Source organism: Harmonia axyridis, chromosome 1 (genome assembly GCF_914767665.1).
Source record: "Harmonia axyridis chromosome 1, icHarAxyr1.1, whole genome shotgun sequence".
Taxonomy (NCBI): Eukaryota; Metazoa; Arthropoda; class Insecta; order Coleoptera; family Coccinellidae; genus Harmonia; species Harmonia axyridis.
In genome coordinates, this window is record NC_059501.1 from 23144274 (window position 1) to 23156611 (window position 12338).

The following is a 12338-nucleotide window of genomic DNA, read 5'->3' on the forward strand; positions in this document are numbered from 1 at the left end:
ATTGTTTACCTTTTAGTATGATGTACTCATGATATTTTTCATTGGATTCGCTGAAAAAATCATTTAACAATTGTACTCAATTTCCAGTAACAATCAATGGATTTAGTTAAATGGCATTATGTTATTGCTGATGAACTATCCAATTTGATCCAGTTGAATTATTTATAGAACGCAGTGAACAGGAAGTTTCATTAGTATCTCTAAACGAGCTAGAATGCATTAATCATATAATAAATATTGAAATAAAAAATTACAATGAATATTTAGCGTTGGGATTCGAACCCATGACCATCCGTTTCAAAATCCTAATGAAATTTTCAAAAATTTATAAGTTTGAAGGTTAGGAATTTGTGGTTAAGAAATATTGAATTTGATTCCATTATTATTTGTCATCGATTTTTTTTCCTCGAACGATTGCAAAGGTGTACCTATTAAATAAATAAATGAACCAAAAGCTACTTTCAACAAGTTCCCTATAATAATGTATTATCAGGATAGTTCTTAATTATCTGCAAAAGTTGATACATAATGAAACACATTTTTTGCACATTCCATCATTTTAAACATTCCAGGTTAAGTTAAAAAAATTTCCTTGAATTATTTTTTAAGATATATATGATTCAATGAACTTATCCTTCACAAGTTACAAAATTTTCATCGTGATGAGGAACTAATTGAAACTTGGCAGATTCATATTAAATTTTATTTGTTTCATTACTAATAATTGAGATATTTTTTTTAAATTTGGCATTTTTAATATTGAGAAAATAGATGAAGAATTGGATTATAGTACAAGATATTCTGTTACAATCCAATTTCAATAATAATGAGTAAGTTGCTGCAAGTTCATTAAAAAAATATTACTCCGCAAATTATGCATGAAAAATTGTTATCAACTAATATCACCTCTGGTGGTTTCCATAAGATAGGGAAAAGCAAGAAATACTTTTTACGAATAAGTTTGAATATTTTCCGTAATTTAGATACGTGGAATGATAAAATGTTGGAATAATATTTTAGAATTGCTTGTCATTCTAGTTAACTCTAATCATAATATAAGTGCGAAAAATTATTCAGTATGTGGTTTTTTTTCACGTTAATTTCTTTGAATTATAATTTCCTTTTGTAGTATTTTGTTTATCAATTATTATTTTATTTCGTTGAAAAGCCATATACATATTACTTTTTGCAAAGTTCTTTCACATTCCATCTCTTTCCTCTCGATATCATAAAAATTATCTATGCAGTTATTCAAGGATTTAAAGGTTAGTTCACATGATTTAATTTGATTTCTAAACAACAATCGGTATAAATATCAATGATTAATTTGATTCATATTCAAACTAGTTCACATAAGAATCCGGTATCACTACTTTTACAAAGCCCATTATCTCATTATCAGTAACTAACTGAATTCCACTATTTCAGAACTGAACTAGGTTTTAAGATTAAATCATTAGTGGGTATTTCCAAACATTCCATTTATTAAAACTAATGAAAAGTAATGTTTTTCAAATTAATGTGTAAGTGAACTAGGCAATAATTATTGCTGCACTTTATTAATTTAATATTTCATACCCAAATGAGAATACTAAATTCTTAGGACATACGCTCAAGATTATATTTCATTTGAAATAATATATAACGTAAATTTGGTGGGAGTACTGAATTTGGGTAGAACATTCTTTGAAATAATCTTGGGTTTTGAAGTTGAAATAATAATAAATATTAATTTTTACAATACTTCAAAAATTTTACACAATGATTTACTATTCATTATTTTGGAAGAATATTCCAATTCATCGAAAAAGCAATACAAATTTGCATGTTTATTGTATCCTTCTATCTCATAGAATATGCAAATTATTGCAACAAAAAGATTTATGAAAAAAAAATTCTACTAGTTCGCAACTCAAACCTGCTCACTCGATATTCTTCTTGCATTTATGTGATTTTGAAAACGCAAATAGCACGAGATTTTGCAAGAGAACTAAAATTATTACCTATAGTATACACTGTATCCGTAAAGTATGGAACAAATTCATTTTTAGCTAAATAGACCATTTCAAGAAATTATCCCGAAAAACGTCGATTTTTTTAATTTAATTTACCGTATTTTAAAATAATAATCTAATATACAGGGTGAATTACTTTCGAGTAATGACGTCACCGTCATTTTTCCGATTACTCTAGCTGAGCTGATTCCAAAAATGTATCACATGTTGATTCCATTTGGTACAGTGTGGGCAAAAATAATAAATTAAATCTAATCAATAATTAAAACATTCACGAATACCAAAAATATTGTAGTACTAAACTGTCATTGAACACCAATAAATTACTAAATAAATAATGACATTTCACAAAAAAACTAGATGACTATATATTTTTTTTAAATTGATAAGAAATAATTTCTTTCATATTCTGTCTGCTACACTAATTTAATCTAAAAATTTTACAAACTACAGGGCTGTTACATTCAAACCAATTGCCGCTAGACAATGAGTATTTTTGATAATATTGTTAATTTAACTAATAAAGGATGTTACGCTTTACTTTATGAGCACACACAAAACTATGGAATTTTTTTGACCCTGTACAATTGAAATCAACATGTCATACATTTTTGGAATCAGCTGAGCTAGAGTAATCGGAAAAATGACGTTGACGTCATTACTCGAAAGTAATTCACCCTGTAATTAGATTATTATTTTAAAATACGGTAAATTAAAATAAAAATCGATGTGTTTCAGGATTGATCCTTAAAATGGTCTGTTTAGCTAAAAATGAATTTGTTTATGGACATAGTGTATGCATATAACCTATATACAGTTATATGGTATACAAATGATTTTGCTTGACCGATCCCGAGTTATTCTTTAGTACCTTCATTACTTTTGCTTCAAATTTTTTTTTTCTGAAATTTTTAAATGATTCCTCTCTTTTCAGGAGTTTCTGAAGAAAGAGTTCAGCTCGGAAAACATAGATTTTTGGATAGCCGTCGAGCGCTTCCGACACATACCTAATGGTCAAGAAAAAAAGGCCGAAGCTAGAAGAATCTACCAGCAACACATCTGTGTTGGCGCTCCAGAGGCAGTTAATGTGGACTCACACGGTAGGCAGTGTGTGGAACAGGCATTACACGAGGCAACCAGCAACATATTCGATCAGGCGCAAAAGCAAGTGTTGAACTTGATGAAATTCGACAGTTATCCTAGGTAAGAACCATCAAGTATACTCTTTAATATAAAAAAGCAACACCAAGAAGGCATTGGAAATTTGTGATCATTCTTTCGCCAAATAGAGCAATTTAAAAATATCACCCAATATGACCTGTAATTAAAAAGAATTAATGGTTGAAAATTCTGCATATCAAACATTTTCGGAACATGCTAAGTGTTTTCTACCCCTGTTCGTTCAACAGTGTTCACCCTGTATATAAAAAATAATTTTGTAATATTGGATTTTTCCTTTCAGATTCTTGAAATCCGATGTATATAAACAATGCCTAGTAAATAGTACAAAAACCAATGGTGCTACACCAATTAAATTGAAGAAGAGCCTAAGCAATGCAGAAGATAGGAGGAGGAAAAGTCTGCTACCCTGGCACAGAAAAAGTAGGTCTAAGTCAAAGGACAGGTTTGAAAATGGTGATTCGCTTAGTATCAAAGCCGAGGATGGGTGCCTTAGGAACGAAATCCATAGTAGCAAGTCATCTTTGACATCCCTGGATCTTGCTATCGCCAACAATATGCAGGTAAATTCAAAACTGACCTATCTTGGTTTTAAATATTATTATGTGGTTTTTTTTTTTGATAGAATGTTAGAGATGATGAGTCTTACCATGGAAATCTTCTGTGTCGTGTTAGTTTTAGTAACTGTAGCACGACAGTAGTACAAATTAAACCTTCTGAAACCATCAATGATCTAGTGCTGAGGTTATTGGAGAAAAGACGTCTGAACTACAGCTCTTTTGAAGTTTACACTGACCGACATACAAAGGTAAGTCAGTGACCACATAGAGCCTGGAATTAAAACGGGTGTTTTTTTTCGAGGTATATAACTTTAAGTTGGCATTACTGTTCAAAATGGCGACCGATTTAACAACTGTCAAGTGATTTATTCTCAGTTTGGTTTGGAAATTTACTTGAATAGATTCACGCCTGAACAACGCTTGCAAATAGTGCAATTTTATTTCAAAAATAATGGTTCTGTGCGGAATACGCATCGCGCACTACGTCCATTTTATTTTGTTCAGCGATGAAGCGCACTACTGGTTGAATGGCTACGTCAACAAACAAAACTGCCTCATTTGGAGTGAAGCTAATCCTCAAGTGTATGTCGAAACACCGTTACATTCAGAAAAACTGACTGTTTGGTGCGCTTTATGGGCTGGTGGAATCATTGGTCCGTACTTGTTCAAAAACGATGATGGCCAGAACGTTACAGTCAATGGTGATCGCCGATCGGTATAGAGCCATGATTACTAACTGTTTCATTCCTGAATTGAACAACCATGATGTCCAGGAACTGTGGTTCCAACAAGACGGCGCAACATGTCACATGGCTCGTGCCACAATCGATTTATTGAAAGACACGTTTGGTGACCGCCTAATTTCACGTTTTGGACCTGTGAATTGCCCTTCAAGATCTTGTGATTTAACACCGCTAGACTACTTTCTGTGGGGCTATGTAAATTCATTGGTCTATGCGGATAAGCCACAAACCCTTGACCATTTGGAAGACAACATTCGCCGTGTTATTGCCGATATACGGCCACAAATGTTGGAAAAAGTCATCGAAAATTGGACGTCCAGATTGGACTACATCCGAGCCAGCCGTGGCGGTCATATGCTAGAAATCATATTTAAAATGTAATGCCACAAGATTATCTTGCGGATGAATAAAATTCATGTCAATCGAATAATCCATCGTTGTTTTATTGCAATTTAAAGTTCTATAGCTCTAAAAAAACACCCTTTACTTGTTAGCATTAGTAGTCTTACACTTCCAATAACTTCTTCGACTACCAAAGTAACAACATCAGATGATGTAATAAAATCTTTCTAATTTCAGCCAGTGGACCCCAATGAAGTATCCTCTATATTGGCCAGTTGCGAAGTTAAGATCCAGCAGAGGGTCGTGTTCAAACTGGACCTTCCTAATAGGAAAACCGTTTCGGTGAAATCAAAAGCAACCAAGATGATTATTGATGTGCTTAAACCCATTCTTCACAAATACGACTTCACACTTGATCAAGTTGTTGTGATAAATCCGAAAGATGGAGGTTCTGTGATTGATGTTCGAAGTCCGATCACCAGTATAGACAATTTGAGACTGCAAGTCCAATTTATTGGTGAGTACTTTCTACCTCGAAAAATGTTGAAATGATGGCTTTGTTAATAATAACGTTCATTAAAGCATCAGGTATATGTGATAAAATATTTTAGAATGACATTTTTCTCAATTTGCACAAATTTAGTACATTCTTCCTTTTTCATAGCCATAGTTCTTGACATATCTTTTCATTTCTTATTTTATGCATTTTGGTTATGCCCTTAACTTTTCTTAGGTATTTAGTTTCCGAAGCTTGGATTTTAATTTTCTGTTTTGCACTGAAGGTCCATGATTCACATAAAAATGTCAGTTTCAAGTAGAAATATAATAATATTAAGGTTTGAATTTTGAGAAGTAACTATTCTTCCAGATAAAGGTGTCAGCAGTATTCCTGAAACAAGAAATGATGCTAGTGTTCAGAAAACAAACAAGTTAGTTGAAATAACAAACCAGGTTTTTGAAGGAATTCTTCACGATAAATCAGAAAATTCACATTCGAAACCTAAATCAGATAAAGGATCTGTGAAAGTAAGCAATGATAATTGATAACTTAAATTAAATTATTTGAATCTAAACATATTTAATATTCAATATATCAGTTTAATCGAAAGTATTATAATGGTTTCTCTTATTGTAGAGTGAGGACTTGGGCTCGGAACATTCCTCTAGCTATTTTGGCAAATTTCTGCGTAGAGATTCTTCCAACCAAGAATGGAAAAAAAAATCTCTAATTCCAAGAAGTAAAATTTTGGGTAATACAATAAGCAAGTGTGTGGTTTCGCCAGATCAAAATCAACTGAAAAAACCTCTGATTGCAAAATGGAAAGCTGGAGCCAATAAACTACAAGTGTCACCCAGCAGTGAAAGTGAGTGTAATGGTGAGTGGCCATTTTTTTTTAATTGAGCCATGAAAATGTGCCTTGAAAATTTATCAATCACTGTATAATTTTTCTCTTGGCAAAATGTAATGTTACATTTCACAACGAGCAGTCATTTTTATTTATTGTTTCCAATAATCCCATAATTTGGGATTATGAAATATATATATTTCTATTAATAAATTGTTGGAATTGGTAAAAGAAAAAATGTTTTAACCTTTTGAAATTTTACAGTTTACTTTTTGTAATGTGTAAAATCCAAAAATCAAATAAAGAAAATTCATCTTTGCGAAGAGCTTTTCTCGAAACTTTAGAGCAGAAATTTGTTGGTCATGGCATTGATCCTACTAGCTCAAAAACGTGATACAAGAATTTTGAAGACAAAAAATTAAGGAATCAAAGTAGAGAAAATCATTTCTCAGAAACTTGACCACTCATACAATAATAGAATTTTATAGTAGTTCTAGCTATTACATTATTATTATTATGATGTTTTTATATAATTTTTTCATGTGATGAAATATTTTGCAGTGAAAGCGGAAAATATAAGTCTTAGTGTAAAATTTGCAGTGCTTTTTCATTGTTTTCATTTTACATTCCACTTCATCCATAATTGCTTGAACCAGTAAATTTCAACCCTGATAATTTTTTTCAGAATTAGTTGAGGGTCTAACAAGGGCCCAGAAAGCTCGCTTAGAAGACCAGAGGGGAACAGAAATAAACTTTGAACTACCTGACTTTTTGAAGGACAAAGAAGATGATAGACTCCGAAAATCGCCCAACAATTCCCAAGAATCGAACTTTTTACCTGAACAGACACCTGTTAACAATGCGATAACATCCAGTTTGAGTCCTAAAATAAGTAGCGAATTGGACTCCCGTGTGAACTATGAAAATCAGAATATCAGACCAGAAATAAGAAACAAAGATGATTCCCCAGTGAACACTCCAAGCAAACAGATGAAATTGAATAATGTTCGGAGTTTTCTTCCCAAATTCTCCATAGAAAGCAATAATTTTAAATCTAGTCAGATTGGCACACAAAAAACTTTTGAAAGTCCTCTTGGTAAGGAATTTAAAATGGAGCCTCCACCCTTACCGCCGAAGCCTAAAATAATACCTTTAAAACCACCCAATTGGGGACAGAGTGAATTTCGAAGGCCTAAAGAAATTTCACAAAACATTAAAAATAAACAGGCCTTATTCTTGGAACAATCTTCTAGCAGCTTTGTATGAAATTATATAAATATAGAATTTTATTTATTCAGATTGTATTTTGAAAAGCTTGATAGTATATTTATAATAAATTTTTTGAATAAATTATTTATTTCATTCAATTCTGTTTTCTGTTCCCTATGAACAGAATTGTATACATGATTTATTGTTAAATGATGATCCTCTTCACTTCATTCGGAAAAAAAAACTATAGCAGTAAGCCAGTGTGTTATAACTTTGGGAAAAAAGATCATTGTTTAGAAGTTTCTATTGTGACATTTAACAAAATATGAGAAATTTGTTTAGTTCAATAGGTATTATCGGGATAGTATCTAGGATGGGACAAAAAAATTGAAACTATTCTACAAGATATATTATTATTATAGTTCTATTTCAATTTTTATTGTATCTATTCATTTCTAGAGCTTATAGGAAGATGAGGAAATAAAAAAAAATATTTTACGAGTATAAAATTTTGAAATTATGGTTAAAAATGTGTCTTAAATTTTAATAGGTTATAAGAATATGCTTGCTGTTAAAAAAAAGTTTTAGATGTTCATTTAGAACTTGGGAAGATCTTTCTGTTTGTCCAATATACATTCTGTCCCAGAATAAGTGGTCAGTTATGATCACCGTATATTCCATGATCGAGAAAATATTGGGGAAAGTTCAAACACATAATTTTTTTTTTCAAAAAAGGTTTTTTGCCAGAACAACAGCCTTCATAGGTACAACCCTCAAGATGGACTTTATTGATTTTCTCAGGAAGTAACACAGTAAAAATTAGGACATTTGGTTGTTGTTTATTCGTTTATTGTTATCTCTGCCTTGAAGTAAAGCCATAGTATAGAGCATGAGAATATATCTTTATACTATGCTAAAACAGAAAGAGGTATAGCACCGGTTGTACCATCAGTACGCCAGGTCTGGGATTTAAATATGAGAGGACTTATCACTACAAAAATTAATAATTAAATTCTAAAATTTAGTGGGTATTCTAGAATTTATAGATGTCTTTCCAATTTCGTTTAAATTTAAAAATAAAAACAGATCTATCACCGAAGCTCTAGTTGAAAACTGTTTCTGATTGATAAACATAAAAATCTAATAAATAATAATAAATTTAGTTTCATTTGGATATTATTTCTCTCTTCTTCCATCTACGTTACTCTATGATGCAAGCGCGAGCATAGGCATATTATAAATTACATAAATGATTTAATTATTCTATGGGCACGAGTGACACGACGTTCACAGAATTTCTCAAACTCAAAACTGGATGATGATTGATGAATGAAACTGAATTAATCCAACCTCAAAATTAATAAGTAGCATTTCAAGTATCACTAAATTAAATAATAGAAGAAATAAAATGACTCTATACCATTTCGGGAATTGCGTAGCACTAATATATGTTCCCTACTATCTAACATATAAGTACGCCGGATTGTAAGTTTATTTTGATAATTTACCTATTGGGCAGAGCTCTTTTAATACCCAATTTTACAGATCTGAATATGGAGCATTTTGGAAATGTGTTCAGGCTGGAGGAATTTATATGTGTACACAATTAGTCAAAATGTTAATACTTGCTACGTTCTTTCCTGATAATATCTTGGAAAGCAACGGAGATTATTTTGGGGTTAGTTATTCATAATTCTGGAGTTGTACCCATCCTTCCTAAATTTGAGTACCTCATTGAGGAATTTAAACAGTTTAGGATGTTGGATAATGATTTCATAACATAAAATTTAGAATATATGAATTTCAGGAGTTCTTGAAGGCAACAGTGGATCTAGGTGATTTAATAGGACTTTACATTGTTCTCATGAGAATTCCTGGTAAAAGTCATAGCAAGGTTTTAACAGCTGGTATGGGTTGGGCTATAGCTGAAGTAATTTTGACTCGAGCGTTATTTTTATGGGTTGGAGCAAGAGGAGCTGAGTTCGACTGGAAATATATCAGAAAATGTTTAGAATCCAATATAAATTTAGTGAATTATCTTAATGTAACAACATTAATTTGGTTATGGTCTCGACATGATCTGAAAGTCAATTTAAAACCCTTAATAACTGCCTTATTGATACTTTTATCTTATAAATCTTTGACTATTGATATTTTACTACAGAGTTTGATGATGAGTCCATGGATAGTATTATTTATTAAAGGAGCATTCACTCTGTTGATAGGATCCTTGACCTTAATTGTTTATGCTGCTTTAACAAGAGATATGGGAGTTTATTAAGACTGAAATTATATTAGTTTCCATTTTCAGTTATTTATGTGAAATATGATTTTACAATTGTTTATCTTATAATTTTGTTAATTCTTTAAAATATATTGTTCTCAATATAATCATATTATGTTTTGAAAATTTACTTGGCTGTAAGTAAATCTTATGAAATTATTCACCATGTTGTAAAATACTGACAATTAACTTTACATCGAACTTATACAAAGATGAAGATATAAAAACTCTTTAATGTTTATTATGACTCTTCAAGTTTCATATTACACAGTTGCTACATTTTCAGTTCTTCCTTCAATTTTTGGAGGAGACGACTCTTCTACAATAGCTTTTTCACCAATACTATCTTTTGCTGTCAATTCTTCAACAGTTGGCTCTTTGGGTTTAATATATGTATTTTTACAAGGTTCCTTTGGTGGTAACCAATCCGGTATAATTTTAGAATGTATCCTCCATTTACCATACTCATTAGATAAATGTTTTTCAAAAACTATATATTCTAAAACATCTTTTGCTAATATTTCACTTCCATGCATCAATCTTCCAAATCTGTCATATATTGCTAGACACTAAAAATAACCATAATCCATTGTTAATTAACAATCTTCTACATTAAATAATTACATCAATTAAAAAGGAAATTCTTGCAGTGTTAACTTCCACATCATAAATAAAATTTAGAATTTGATTACCATAAAACCATTATTTAGCACTTAAAGATGAAAATATTTTTTTTTATGGAGAGAAATTGATATTAATTGCTCTATTGATTATTTGAATTTGGTGATTGTTTCACATTCAAAATATTTCAGTTTAATATACTACTTCTAGAATATGATGCATTTCTAGACAATTCTTCATAAAATTCCTCAAATTTTGAGCACTCTTAATATATACTTACCTGAGAAATCAAAACTATATATAATATTTAATGAAATTGAATAAAATTAGATTATAAAAAATAGTGAACAAGTCTTACCTGCTTAGTATGAAATCTAACAGTTATTTGTGCAAAAATATTTTCCTTGCTTATAACATCTGTCCACCTAGCATGCACAATATAAGGCAATTCAATGTTATCCAAAAACCTCCATCTAATAGTCTTGGATTCCAAATTATGGATTACTTCAGGATAAGCTTTTTCTGTGATATACTGTTGAATTTCTTCTAAATCTTGCTTAGCCATACATTCATGCATTTTTTTATATATTTCTTCAACCTGCTTCAAGAATTTAGGAGTTTCAAAATCTTCCTCAAATTGCCTTACTTTCCTGATTGCCATCATTGTTTTTGATTTCTTTTCAAGGAATTGTAATTTTTGTTTTGCACCCTTAAAATTAACAAAAGAGAAAGTTGTATTAATCCTCTCATCTCAATCATTCAAACTTATAGAGGGTCTTTATAGATGATGGTAACATCATAATAGTGTGAAATATTTTTAATTTACATATTATGACTGATATGGAAAGAGAAAATTTTAATAATAATTGATTATACACAATTTATTTTTGTCAATTTCGAAATCATATAGAGCCAATATTAAAAAGCAGTAAAGAACATTTCACAGACAACAGCAGTAACAGTGTTGTTGTTAAATGATTGTATATATAATCTACATCCATTTTACCTTTTGGTGTTTGGAAAATGTAACAAAATCATTTATCAAGACCCTGTATTTGTCCATCTGATTCTTCAATTATAACGAACTAAATATTTTAAAATCATACTAATGCAGAATTTCACCTGTGCTGATATAGGAGACACTTTTCCATCCCCTTCAGGTGGTATATATGGTTCAAAAATACCTCCAGTTGAACTTATATAAATAGGTACTTCAATATAAGGTGCTCTTGGAAGTAAACCCCTTTCTTTCATTCTAGACTTCATCTCTTCTTCGCTAAGACTCTCAGTATCTTCTCTAAAATTGGGAAGATCTACTTTGATTACTTTTTGCGCACGTAACCATTTAAATTTTGGATTCCAGTGTTTTTGTCGACTAAAGCGAACTGTTTCCTTCAGGTTGTTATTGCATGCTACTAAGAAGCCTATAGGTTTTTCCTGAAAACCATACTTTGCTTATTGGTAAATCAATACTAAGAATGTAAATAAAAACCTTCAGTAAGTTCAAGGTAAAAATATTCGATAACCTGAATGCCATATTTCAGCAGTTGTGCTCATAAACTACGGATTAAATTTTCCCTAATCCTATTTCAACTATAAATATCAATATAATACTTATTTTTGCCAATATCATGAGTCCATAAAGTTATTATATATGTGTTCTACGAATATTGAATAATAATTTGAGGTTACAAGCACAGAACATTATAATAATCGAAACAACATTTTTTCATCATGATTTCAACTATAATAAAATTATTAACCAGAAAGTATCTTTTATTTTTTAAATATCGATTTTCTTGTTATAAAAAAGGTGCATTTAATTATAAAATAAGGCAAGCATGACAGTTTGTACCTAATGAATGTAAAATATTTAATACTGGTACTGGAAAAACCAAATCACAAGCCACCTGTTTCAGCCTGAGGCCTTTTCAAAAGAATCTTCTAGTCAGCTTTATGAATGTATTTTTGAAAAATTAAAATGTTTCAACTGCTATTAATAGTCTTTCCAGATAATGTTTTTTCACAGTTCATAAAAT

General features: G+C 30.7%; 3 protein-coding genes across 4 annotated transcripts in view; 2 read left to right on the plus strand and 1 right to left on the minus strand.

Annotated features, from left to right (window-relative positions):
- The window catches only part of LOC123671689 (regulator of G-protein signaling loco), a 51561-nt gene extending 44026 nt beyond the window's left edge, over positions 1 to 7535 (plus strand). Inside the window, exons 4-10 of one of the 2 annotated variants that reach the window (XM_045605653.1) lie at positions 2950 to 3218; positions 3478 to 3757; positions 3820 to 4002; positions 5077 to 5356; positions 5708 to 5865; positions 5975 to 6203; positions 6871 to 7535. In XM_045605653.1, the coding sequence (XP_045461609.1) occupies positions 2950 to 3218; positions 3478 to 3757; positions 3820 to 4002; positions 5077 to 5356; positions 5708 to 5865; positions 5975 to 6203; positions 6871 to 7451 (1980 nt within the window). In that variant the 3' untranslated portion in view covers positions 7452 to 7535. Of the gene's footprint in view, positions 1 to 2949; positions 3219 to 3477; positions 3758 to 3819; positions 4003 to 5076; positions 5357 to 5707; positions 5866 to 5974; positions 6216 to 6870 lie in introns of both variants that reach the window. The other variant, XM_045605652.1, reaches the window with a different exon arrangement.
- A 1130-nt stretch (positions 7536 to 8665) lies between these two features.
- On the plus strand, positions 8666 to 9785 carry LOC123670830 (transmembrane protein 147). The gene is made up of 3 exons (XM_045604393.1): positions 8666 to 8879; positions 8940 to 9072; positions 9202 to 9785. The coding sequence occupies exons 1-3, from the start codon at positions 8803 to 8805 to the stop codon at positions 9673 to 9675; spliced, it is 684 nt and encodes a 227-aa protein (XP_045460349.1). The 5' UTR covers positions 8666 to 8802; the 3' UTR covers positions 9676 to 9785.
- A 118-nt stretch (positions 9786 to 9903) lies between these two features.
- LOC123670829 (probable 39S ribosomal protein L45, mitochondrial) lies at positions 9904 to 11980 on the minus strand. Its single transcript, XM_045604392.1, has 4 exons — positions 11792 to 11980; positions 11422 to 11736; positions 10658 to 11008; positions 9904 to 10247 (listed from the first exon to the last, which is right to left on the minus strand). The coding sequence occupies exons 1-4, from the start codon at positions 11834 to 11836 to the stop codon at positions 9942 to 9944; spliced, it is 1017 nt and encodes a 338-aa protein (XP_045460348.1). The 5' UTR covers positions 11837 to 11980; the 3' UTR covers positions 9904 to 9941.
- Between the last annotated feature and the right edge of the window lie 358 nt (positions 11981 to 12338).